We start from the raw sequence: 12,476 nt of genomic DNA, 5'->3' as shown, positions 1-12,476 counted from the left end.
TCACTTTGACAAGGGTGAGGGTTCACGAGTGACTAAACCATTTCTTCAACAGATTGTGATTTGGGCTCTCTAGCCATGCATAGTATACAGGGCTTGTGGGAGCAACTGTCCTACCAAAGGCACAAAAAGCGATTCTTTTAGGTCTACAGCCTTGACCTTCTTGTGAGAGCCAACTTCTTTGTTCATGTCAGACACTATAGTCCATCTGCTCACTACTGTACTCCCAAAGCCCAGAAAAGTGGCTGGTGCCGAGCAGGCCCTCAGTATGTATCTGATGCTGAATTTATTCATCAGGTATTTATGGAACATCAGAGGAGGAAGTTGGTGGGCATATACTGCTGACTGAGGCCTGGTTCTTGCACTGGAAGAGTGCTCTCCAGGGAAGAACAGAGGGATGCAAACAGAAAGTGACCATCCGTGTGAATCGTGCCATAAGGAGGCACCTGGGAAAGTGTGCAGGGCACTGAGGAGGGTGGGACAGAGGAGGTGAGACTTAAGGGGCACCCTGAAGGTGATGGAATTGAGCATTCCAGGCAGAGGTCATGGCCTATGTGTAGACGTGGAGGTGTGAAGGAACCTGACCCAGTTCATTCAGCACTGCCAGAAAACAGCACGCATGTCCAGAGGACACAGATGAGGTTGGGCAGACTAAGAGAAGTTGGGTCCATGCACATGAGAAATTGGGCTGTGTCTTGAGCTTGATGGGTTTATTGGCTGTGTGTGTATTGTTAAGGACTATTCTAGCCCGGCGAACAGTAGTAACTGAAGGGAGAGTGGGGTTCCACCCGGGAAGAAGATAAGTTAGTGAATCTGTGTGATCCAGAAGAAAGATGGAAAGATCCCCAGGAAAGAAGAGCCAGCGGGCAGGTCAGAGAGATTTGAGAGAGGAAGAATCTATCCCGTGACTGGCCGGTGCCTAACAAAGGGATGCCATTGCTCCACACAGACCTGTTTCCTCCTCAGTCCTGCCATCTCACTTCTTTTTGACATGACTCTTCCAGAAGTCTATATGGCTGGACTGGAAGTTCATAGCATGGTGAGACCTGTGCTCATCATTACAATAGAGAAAACAAGGTTGTATTTCAGGTATCAGGCAAATAGACAATCCAATCAGTATGCTGAAAATAATATGCTTGAATTAGATAGCTTATTCAGCAATTAAATAAATATAAGTTCATGTCTACATCTGCTGACTGTCTGTAGCACCCTGATGACTTATGGAAGTTCAAAGAACGATTATGAGGGATATTCCCTGGGCACTTTAAGCCCTTTGTGTATATGCCTTGTCTATCTGTTTGTCTCATTGTGTGTTCCTTGGTGACCCCTCTTTGCACTTTATTTTTAATTTCCATGAAGGCAGGAAGAGGCAGGCGTCTGATGGTGCAGAGCACCCGAGAAGAGTGCCTTGTGCTCTGGTGAGCTTATTAGGCACTTTCCAGTGATGTGATTACTAACTTGAAAAAGACGTTAAGCATCTTCATCAAACAATGTGTGCCTTTGTGTGGCCAGTAGTTTTTTCATTTTTACTGGGACAGCTGTTCTCTCAAAAACAGTTCTATTATAAACAACTTGCAATCACTAACAGACTTTCTTTGCCCTTACACTGCCTCTGGGATGAGCTTTACTAAATGGTAGGGTGTGTATCATCAAGGAGGTGAACCTCCTTTTTTACACAATTGTGTGTTCCTTACTATAGGAAAGCAACATTTTGAAAATAAAACACCATTCTAAATGTGCTAGATGATTTTCCAAAGTAAAGGGTACTTTAAATTAGAAAAAAAAATCACTTTGGTATGTCTCATTTTAGGCATAATGGGTGCATGAGTGTTTTCCATTTTTTATTCCAAATAACACATATTAATCACAAGAATGGAAACTCAAGCATGAGTCGAATTTGTATTAGTATCCTTTCCATTCCTCTCCGCCTCCTGCAGTGTGAGGCTCTTAGACACCAGACTCACCAAAGTACCCTTGTAAGGCAGCTGTTCTCAAAGTGAGGCCCGGGCACCCCTGGGGGTCCAGCACACTTGTTTCTGGGGATCTGTGAGGTCAAAAACATTTTTGTAAAAATAGCAAGATGTTATACTGTCATTCTTTTATGAGCATGTAGTACAGTGGAGTTTTCTAGCGGTTACATGACATATCACAAGCGTTTGAATTCAGAAGAAAATGTGAAAATCTAGCTATCTTCAATTACACTAGCCCTTAAAGAGCTTTTGGAAGATGTAAAACTATGCTTTCCTTCTCAAAAACTTCTGTTTTGGAAAATATAGTCATTTCATAAAAATGTTATTTATATTATTATGTAATGGGTTTGTTATTGCTATTTTAAAATGAATTAATGAATAAATTTAAAATTTCTGATTATTTCTAATATGATAAATATTGCTTAATATAACCCATATAAACAACAGTCCTTGAGGTTCTCAGTAATTTTTTTTTTTTTTTTTTTGAGACAGAGTCTTTCTCTGTCGCCAGGCTGGAGTGCAGTGGGCACCATCTTAGCTAACTGCAACCTCCACCTCCCGGGTTCAAGCAATTACCCTGCCTCAGCCTCCCAAGTACCTGGGACTACAGGTGTGTGCCACCACACCTGGCTAATTTTTTGTATTTTAGTAGAGACAGGGTTTCACCATGTTGGCCAGGATGGTCTCCATCTCCTGACCTCATGATCCACCCACCTCAGCCTCCCAAAGTGCTGGGATTACAGGCATGAGCCACTGCACCCGGCCGGTTCTCAGTAATTTTTAAGAGTGAAAGAGTTCCTAAGGCCAAAATGTTAGAGAACCACTGCTCGGAAATACAGTGCCATATGCAGTAAAACTGTCCCAGCTTGTTATTGAGATTGGGAAACTTTCTAACAAAGAGTAAAAGGATGTGTAAAATTTCCCTAATCATGTAGCTTAGGCCCATTTCGACTTTTATTTGTGGATGTGCAGGAAAAAGGTGAAGGACTACTTTGAAACCACAGAATCTTATGAAAAACATAACTTAAAGGCCCTCAACTTTGGGGGAGGAGAGCCAACCGTGATTGCAAGCCTTTTTTTGTGGGGACACCCAAGCACACTTTGTTTTCCTCTCCCTGCTGGTACTTGCCAATTGTGCTGTGACTGGTGGGTCTGTGAGACCGCACAGGTCATCCTTCATCTCTTCATGCAGTGAGTATGTTTTCCTGAGCACCTTCACGGGGCCTGGGCTGGTAGAAATTCAGACCCAGTCCCTGTCCTCAGGAAGCCAAAAGGCTTGCACAAGGAAACAGTCAGCAAACACATAAGCGTTAAGTGAACAGAATCATTACTGATTTTGGAAAGCGATGCAAAGTAAATGAACGGGGTGATACGACACAGTACTTTGGAAGATCTGAAAGTAAATTCATACAAGATACCTGGCAAAGGCTTTTCTAAGGAGGCTTCATTTGAGCGGAGATGGGGATGGGGGTTGGAAGGAAGGAGAAAGGGAAGAGTGGTTCCAGCAGAGGGACCTGCAGAGGCCCTGCAGAAGGGCATGGCTTGCTGGCAGTGTGGTGACCACCAGAGTGGGTGAGCAATGATGGGTATGAGACATTGATGGACAAAGGTGAGATTTTACAGAGCATTATAGGCGCTGGTGAAGAATTTGGGTTTCAATCCAAGAGTGATGGGAAGTGATCTGAGGGCTTTTCAGCAAACGGTGGCGTCATCCCTTTCTGCTTTGTAAAGACCAGCCTGGCAACTGTGTAGGGAATGAACTAGGGGAGAGAAGCAACTGGTGAGTAGGCAGGAGAGGAGGCAGAGAGCACCCAGGAGGCTCTGGGCATCATCAAGTGAGAATCCATGGTGTGCAAGGGCAGAATGGACAGGTTTGAGATCTAATTTGGGGTCGAACAGACCAGACTCACTGATGGACCAAGGGTGGGGATGAGGCAAGGAGAGTGAAGAAATATGACCTCTGTTTTTTATTAGAGCTGCTTTTGTTTTCTCAAATCATTGCAACAAAACTCTGCAAGGTAGTTAGTTAGCATCATACCTATTATTTAGAGATTAAGAGACCAGAGCGCCAATAACGTGCTCATGGGTTAATAGGGCCCTGCGCAGCATCAAAACAAGTCAGCAATTACTGCAGCTGCCCCGCCCCATCTGTGGCTTCCTTTCCCTGGTGGCACGTTCCAGTTTACTGCTCCAGTCCAGGCAGTGACACCAGGTGAGGGCCTGGAAGGAAGGCTCCTCACCCTCCAGCAAGTCAGGGCTGTTAGCTGGTGTGAGCCAAGTCACTGTGCCTCGTCTTCGGTGTCTGAGAAATGGGTCCAGAGGCATCTGCTGGCCATCAGCCCAAGTGGGATTTTATTGGGACTGGTTTATTCACGTCTCAGGTGTGTCTCGGCTCCCTGAGAAAGGGAGCATTATTCTTCAGGCCCCATGGCACGTCTCAGCAAGGGACGTGGGAGTCCTCCTCGGAGACAGGTAAACCTTTGTAAAATGAAACCTTTGTAAAATGGTGAAGGCTCTGGAAGCAATCGTGAGAATTTTAAACATCGACCATTTTCGTTGAGAAAAAGGTACCTGTGCATTTCGTTCAGGCAATGGGGCAATCATTTATTTAAAAACAAAGTTTTTAGAAAAGGTGTCAGGCTTACTCAGCAGGACAGAGGCTGAAGGAGGAGAGAAGCAAGGCAGCAAGAACCAAAATTCTTAAATGTTGCCTGTTCTCACCTCCCAGGTATAATCTGGCAGCTCTCTGCTTTCTTCACACACAACTTGGGGCACAGCTTCAGAGGTCTAGGCAGGTATGGAACATCAGATACAGATCCGTAGTAACCAGTGACAGTCAGCCCAGCCATATCATCTCTGAAATATCTGCAGCATCTATATGGCTGAGGGGATGGCATGAAGCTGACTGCTTCCCTTCCTTCCAGTTAGTTGGGCAGCCCTTCAACAAATAACTTTCTGCTTTTGGAATTGAAAATGCATTCGGGGAATGATTATCTGCTTTCTCACCTGTAGGGCAGCCTCTCTCCTTATAACCCCTAGCTACTTTGCATACTCATGGATATATCCTGCAATTTAAATTTTTATATTTTATTCATATGTGGAGTATTTTCCCTGCAACTTTGTAAAGCACTAAATATTATATGAACATTATTCAAAACATGTCCTTTCCATAAAGTCCGTTTATATGCCATCATTATCTGCAGCATTAAATACATTTTATATCATCAGAAATTTTATGATATATTTAAAAATGAATTTCTACCTAGCCAAAACACATTAGGGATTATCCTAAGAGACCTTGCTAAAAATGCAGTCATGTTTATTTGTAACTGCCAGAAAATAGCTTGCAAAATTGTTAGTGTCTTTTATTATTCCCTACCACTGGAGCACTTGCTTGTTAATTAGAGAAATTTCAACTGTCATAGTTGGCAATTATAGCTTCTGTATCATTGTCTGTTATGAATAGTCAATGAGAGCTGATTAATATGCATGAGCAGCAGTATATATAGCGTGTGCATTGGACCACAATCCAGCTGCCAGAGTCACTCAGAGGAGGGAGTGGTGTGCGTGTATGTCTGTGTGTATGTGTGTGTGTGTGCACGCGCGTGCATGCATGCATGCTGCGAGGGGAGGAAGGGAAGCGTGGAAGGGGGGAGAGAGTTGTTGTCTAGCCTCTGAGAGCAGCGCCAATGTGAAGCGTTGCAGTCGCCTGACTCACCTGAGGCTCTCCAAGGATACCTTCAATGCCTGCACTGTAAGGGAGCTGCTTTTCCCGGGTGCTGGCGAGAACGGAAGCCTTCCTTTGACGTTTTTCTAAACATGGGATGCAGTCTGTGCAGCCTGCAGAAGCAAGAGGAGCAGTACAAATTACTCTATGAAGTTTGTCAGGTAACACCCTGCATTTTATTCCGTAGAAGTGCATAGGCACCCACCTGGCCAAGTGTAACTTCTAGGAAAGGTAGTGGGGATTTTTATGTGTGTTTTTGTGCATATTTTGTGTTCTGAAAGACGCAGCCTTTCTGACTTTTTTGTGTATTTTCTCTTAAGTCTGTTATAAAATTTTCCATCCAGTGGCACTTTGGTGCCTGCATTTGAAAATATAAATAGATGTTGATGGTCATAAAATGTGTTTCAAGCAGTCTTGTCACAAGGCTCCTTCACAACTGACCTCTCTCCAGAGTGTCGAACTCAAAGGGTCAAAGAGTGGTCATGCACCCTTTGAACAAGTTAGAAAAGACATGGATGATGATTAATGCTAGCAAGGTTTCGTCTGTGTTTACAAATAGTTATAAGGTGCTCCTTTCAGTACAGCCCAAGCCCTCTGCTGACTTGGTTCTTTTAGCAATTCTTGTAGTGGGACATATGGTTCAAATTTGTACTTCTCACTTGCCATTTCTGTACCTCTGTCTGTGAAATTTTTAAGAACTTCAAAAGCAAGTGACTTGATCTTGGGTACTGTCATTCACATCAGATGACTTGTATCTTCTGAGTCATTGTGAGCAACATGAAAATTTCAGTTGAGATGAAATGGGATATTTACGATACAACCCAGATAATTTATCTTACATCTTTGTCAAATGTTTTATTTTTAAATATTCAAGTCCTACTCTCAACTAGGAGGTTTAATACTGCTGTTGGTAACCTACCTTGGCAGGTAAGGATTTTCTCCTAAAATCATTCTTCAAATGTGTCTTGGCAGTAATAAAAAAAAAATCATAATCCAGCTAAGGTTTTCTTTTTAGATAAGCACTTTAAAAGAAGGTTGTTATAGCAAGTGAGAAACAAAGGGTGTGTGTTTCTTGATTTATAACAATCAATGGCATATTAATATATTTTTTAAAGAGCCAGAGTTTTTAAAAAAGAATTTGATTTGAGTGTCATTTTTTGCTTAGGCCACCAGGGGGTGATATGCTTAAAGAGACACAGGGAGACGCGGCAAAAGGTGGGTTGGCTGCCTCTCTGGAGAAAACCTAAAGATAAAATGACCCTGGGTGAACAAAAAGTATCTCTCTGTCTGCCTGCCTTCCCCACTGAGACAGAGAGAGGGTCAAAACAAACCTTTTGAGGCTTGCTACTCTCCTTAGGCAAGGGGTACATATCTTACAAAAAACAAGCATCTTAAATAAGTCTTGTGAATAAATACATTTCCGACCTGTGACTTCACACTCAGGACTTCACTGGACTTAAGTTCTTTTCAAAGCATTTGGGAGACATGTTGGAGATCTCGGGCAAAAGCGCTGTCACCACTGGCGATCTGGCCCCCATCCCTTGTGTGATCATGTGGTGAGTTGTAGTCCTCAGTTTGCCAAGTTATCCCACTCAGTGAGCTGGGGAGTTCTCAGTGAGTCCAGCACGCAGGCAGGAAACAAGTGGAACAGCAGACGCTGCCATTTGGGCAAGGTGGTTGTGTTACAGACTTTTGACGCTATATTTGAAATAGCTGAACATAGTAAGTCAAAAGGTAGTTTTTAAAATTTGCCTTTTAAAAATGTTTTGCTTTTTACCATCAATGCACATAAAATATCATTCAGCAGTCACAGTTGTGGATGTATTAATTACACTGGCACCCTCCAAAAAGTAACTCTACTACATCTCTGGCAAATCTAAGTGAACCTGTCTTTTATTCTTCTGTATCATTTGTGCTCAGTCCCCCCAGCCCCACCCCTAAACACACACACACGACTGCCCCCAAAAGAGGGAGCCTGGATTCTGTTGTTTGTTTTTTACTAGGTGAATTTATGTGGAAATATTTCTGGCTGAAGCATTGCTCAGTAAATTGCTGATAAATGACTTCCATCTGGAATATACTTGGTCAGCAATTTAGGAAGCCATGCAGATTTATTTTCAAGAAACTCAAACTACTTTTCAGACCCATTACCCTTGTGCCAACTAAGTAAAATCCCCCCTGCTCCTATTCTTTGGGAGTCCTGAACCGTAGCATAAAGGAATTCACAAAACACTTGCAGGAATTAATAATTGCATTCTCGCTCTTATTATGCAAAGCCTTATTAGAGCAGAGAAATTAAGGTTTCCATAAATTACAGTTCCAGAAGGTCCGGTGCGTCTGGCTTCAGTAAGCCCTCGTAACAGCAGCACAAAGAGGATCAAATATTCCAGGGCTCAGACTTTATCCTTTCCTCATCCAGAGATAATTCAAAGAGATGCTCTTCATTAGGGCCATTGGCAAGCTGCCTACAGTTTCTTTTTGGGGGCTGCTGTGAGCTTAATGATGCAGAACAATGGCTTTGCCTCTTGTTGCACACATACCTCATTGTACCTTTAATCACATTAGAAAAACAACACCACCACATAAAGTTGCCTGGTCATTAAAGGGCATTGCAAAGAGTGCAGATGCATCAGTGATTGGGGCCTTGCATTAAAAGATGCACCAAGACATTTAGGGACACTCAAACACCTCTATAGGGAGGAAGCCTCCTGCCTACCTGGGGATGTAAGGTCAGGTCAGACAAGTATAGCAGTTCTTTATGCTTTTATGATAACTGTGGTGTCCAGGTGGTGGGGGTTGCAGGGCAGTGTGAAACGTCAAGACAGGGCCTCTGCCTACCAGAAATTTGAAATTTAACAGTTGCTTCATGATTTGGAAAACTTTAGCCTGTCTTGTGTACCTTTGAGTACTCAGAAGCACTATTAAGGTGAAAGGACAGGGAAGTAAGGAAGATGCTTTAAGGTTGTCAAGGAGTACAGTCTCCTACTTGGATAAATTAATTGGCACAGGAGATCTCATGTTCTGGGAGTAATGGGATAGGGAGCCTCACAGCTCTTGGGCTGTGGCTGGAATCCAGCTAAGGGTGGTTACCAGGTGTTGGGGCCAGGGAGTGGGAGTTGGGGGTGTAAGGATGGGAAAGTCTGTGGCTCTGTGGGTTTGATGCCAGTGACTCCAGCACAGGCTAAGCACCAGCCTTGTTTGTAGCCATGTACTGTCAGGTCAAGGGGACAGCCCGTCTGTGGATGCTTTGAGGAGGGTCTTTCAATGGAGGCCAGGAAGAGGGGAACAGAGTGCCACCCCAGCCAGTGTCATTTACTCCCTCCACCTCTTCTAACATCGACCAGAGACTTTTTGTAAAATGGTGACCTTTTCTAATTTGATGAGGCAACAAGGAAATAATTCTGATTGGGAGTTAAGCTTCAAACTAGAAATTATGAGTAGCACATTGTCCTAAAGTCTGCATGCACATTTTCAGGATAAGGAAAACTTATCTATAGTCACAGGACTATTCATTACTGACAGCCAAAGCATTATTTATTGTGCACTTACTATGTGCCGGCACAATGCTGAGTGTCAACTGTGCACTTTCCCATCAGATCTGTACACAAGCATTAAGAGATAGGTGATACCGTCATCCCTAGGTTTCAACTGAGAAGAAACTGACATACAAAGGAATTATAGTGGGACTGGGAGTCAGATCTGCACTATAATTCCCACATCTGTGAATTCTTTTCTTGTATAAATCATTTTCCAGCATTGTCAATGAATGAATGATGATCAACTTTATAGGGAACCTGCGGGTCAGTTTCCAAAAATCATGCTTGCCTTTGTGGGGCTAACATAAAGACCTTGCTGTCTCAGACAGGCCCAGGTGCTACGTGGTACCTCCTGAGAAAGGTTCCTACGGGGTTGCTGGTCCTTCATACCTGGAAAGGGTGGTGTGCAGAGAAAAATAAGCTCTGGAGTAACACAGAGTTCCCATTGGCTTATCAGGCAACCTGAAGAATGAATGATTTGAGAACGCTGATGTCCTTTTGCCTCTCAGTAATAACAGGAAACATCACATAAGATTAATTTGTGCCTCTTATGGCACTTGAAGTTGTTAGCTTTGAGAAGCAAAAACTTTACCACTAACTGTGACCTGCCAGAAAACTATAGATCTGATACAGATTTGTGACCCTTTATACATCAATCTCATAGCCAGTTGGATAGAAAAACACAGATTTCCAAAGTAAATACTAATCAGAATCAAGTTTATGGAGAAGTCTGGAAACTTGACTTTGCACAATCCTGCTTGCATATTAGCTAGATGCAGTACTCAGATGAGTTTACTGCTGTAGAGCAAAGAGACTCTGCATCAGCTGAGAGTCAGATGGGTCACGGTTCGATTAAGTATGGACCCAATTAATGACGGTTAATCGGATGAACATAAACTTGACCTCCACACAGCAGTTTTGAACCTGGCAAAATTTTCCTGCAAGTAGGAGTGTGTTTGCTTAAACAGCCTATTAATTCTAAAAAGCTTTGTTTTAGAAGCAGCTTTACATTCTGAATTCATTTAGGCAAAGTAGGTATGGAAAAAGAAAGCTCATCTTGGCCAGGCATGGAAGCTCATGCCCTATAATCCCAGCACTTTGGGAGGCTGAGGTGGGAGGATTGCTCGAGCCCAGGAGTTCAGGAATGGCCAGGGCAACTCGATGAGATCCCGTCGCTACAAAAGAAAAAAAGAAAGAGATTTAACTTAGCCAGGCATGATGGTGCATGCCTGTAGTCCCAGCTACTCAGGAGGCTGAGGTGAGAGGATCACTTGAGCTTAGGAGTTGGAGGCTGTAGTGAACTATGCTGGTGCCACTGCATTCCAGCCTGGGTGACAGTGACAGAGCAAGACCCCTTCTCTGGGGGGAAAAAAAAACAAGCCCATCTTCTCCTCCCACCTTGACAAACAGGGCCCTTTATTGAATATGGAGCCAGCATATGGCTGAGAAAGTCACTTTTTAATACATGGCCGTTATTTGTCACTAACTGTTGTTTTCTTGTTAATTAACAATGGATTATAAACCACTTTTATGTTGATTCTGAAAAGAAACGACCTAGGGTGGGACCAGAGATTACCTCTCTTCTTTCTGTTTGTCTCCTCTTAAGACACAAAGCTTTAGAGGACCATAAAGGAGTTTTCCTTCCTTTCCCTTAGGACTAGGGCTTGATACCCACCGTCCTAGCTTAGGTGTCCTTCTGAAGTATTCCAAGGTACCCTGCACTTCCTTCCACCTTGTTTCCATATATATGTTAATTGGGCCTCCCATGTTACACTGTAAACTAGGAAGTCTCATCACCACTGTTACTCTCAGCACATGGTTGGTTGAATAAGTTGGATTTTGTAGTGTTTGTTAGGAAGAGTGAGGAGCAAGAAAAGAAGAATACAAATTAGGAATTTAGAAAGAGAACTAGGTGTTGAATGAAATGACCGTGGTTTGGACCAAGGAGGTGAGGATGTGGAACAGAGGGGACACAAGACATTCATTTTTCATTCATTCAGCCAACACGTTCACCCAACCCACCAAGTGCTGGGAACCAAGGTGCTCACCCACTTGCTCACTGGCTCCCCAGTGCCCTTGGAATTCAGTGAATTAACTGTGGCTCACAGAGCCCTGTGAGATCCAGCCTCTTCTGACCTCTCCCATAAACCTCCTGCCCTGCTCATCTGCCCTGGTCCTGCAGGCCTCCTTTCAAGACCCAGAACCCACCTTATTCCTTCCTTCTCAAGACTTTGCCGCTGGCTGTTCCTTTCTGCCTGTAAGTTAGTTCACCAATTCATCTTTGAGCTCAGCTTAAATGTCCCTCTCCCTGGAGGCCTGACCTGACCTAAGAAAATCCCCCCACCCACTCTAACCTCTCTGTGCACTGTTGATTTCGCTCCTATATTTTGTTGACTTGCTTATCACCTGTTTTCAACCCCAACCTCCTGGACAAATGTCAGCCCCATGAAGCTAGGGACTTTGCATCGTTCTCTGTGAAACCCCAGGTCCTGGCACATGACTAGTAACTGTTCAGGATGTGTTTACCAAATTAACTTCTGAGTGAGAAATGTATCAAGTGGATCCCACTTTGGTTTGGGAAGGGTTTTACCCTGACAAATGAGTCCATATTCCTGGTCTCTAATGGTTTCCACAGATACAGCTGCATGTTGCCATGAGGCAGATGGTACCGGGTCACAAGGGAGAAGACAGCACCTCTCTCTGTGTTCCTGTCACCCACCTGCCATGGCATGCAGAAGGAAACATATGGAATAGTGAAAAAATCCAGCTTTAATAAATGAGTTCTCTTGTGTTCATTAATAATGCAGGAAGAGGTCATGGTTAAATGTGGGCGGTGGGGGGGTGGTGGGTAATGCACAAAAGAATACCGTCAGCAGTTCGGGGTGAAGGCACAGCAGAGCCCCACTAATCCTGCATTCTCCAACCAGTGTGGAATTAAGCAGGGAACAGCCTTCACTCTCTGAAGCCCACAAAGCCGGTTTCTGGCAGTGCCACTGTCATTTATGTGACAGGCGTCATAACGTTGGTAAAATGTAGTCGAGCTGTGCTGCGGAACAGCTGGTGCTGCCCTGAGAAATGTCAGGAATGAATGTGTCCTGCCTAGAGTGACCTGTTTGCCTACTTGTTCATCAAGGGCGTTTTGAGTTGTGTATTCATTGGTGAACTTCAGGGAAAGGATCCCTTTTCCATCTACTAATTGCCTGCCTCATGGGATAATTTTTTTTTTTCCAAATACATTTGATGATA

At 43.8% G+C, this 12,476-nt stretch overlaps 1 protein-coding gene across 5 annotated transcripts in view; it reads left to right on the top strand.

Moving 5' to 3' along the window:
• Positions 1 to 12,476, top strand: part of PDZRN3 (PDZ domain containing ring finger 3) — a 245,759-nt gene that overhangs the window by 188,324 nt on the left and 44,959 nt on the right. The window contains exon 1 of one of the 5 annotated variants that reach the window (XM_016941492.4): positions 2,663 to 5,855. The exons of the other annotated variants lie outside the window; for them this stretch is intronic. Coding sequence (XP_016796981.2) covers positions 5,787 to 5,855 — 69 coding nt within the window. The 5' untranslated portion in view covers positions 2,663 to 5,786. Of the gene's footprint in view, positions 1 to 2,662; positions 5,856 to 12,476 lie in introns of those variants that run through there. 5 annotated transcript variants of the gene reach the window in all.

Source organism: Pan troglodytes, chromosome 2 (assembly GCF_028858775.2).
Source record: "Pan troglodytes isolate AG18354 chromosome 2, NHGRI_mPanTro3-v2.0_pri, whole genome shotgun sequence".
Lineage (NCBI taxonomy): Eukaryota > Metazoa > Chordata > Mammalia > Primates > Hominidae > Pan > Pan troglodytes.
Note: the sequence above shows the minus strand (reverse complement) of the source record. Positions and strands in the feature narration are given on the sequence as shown.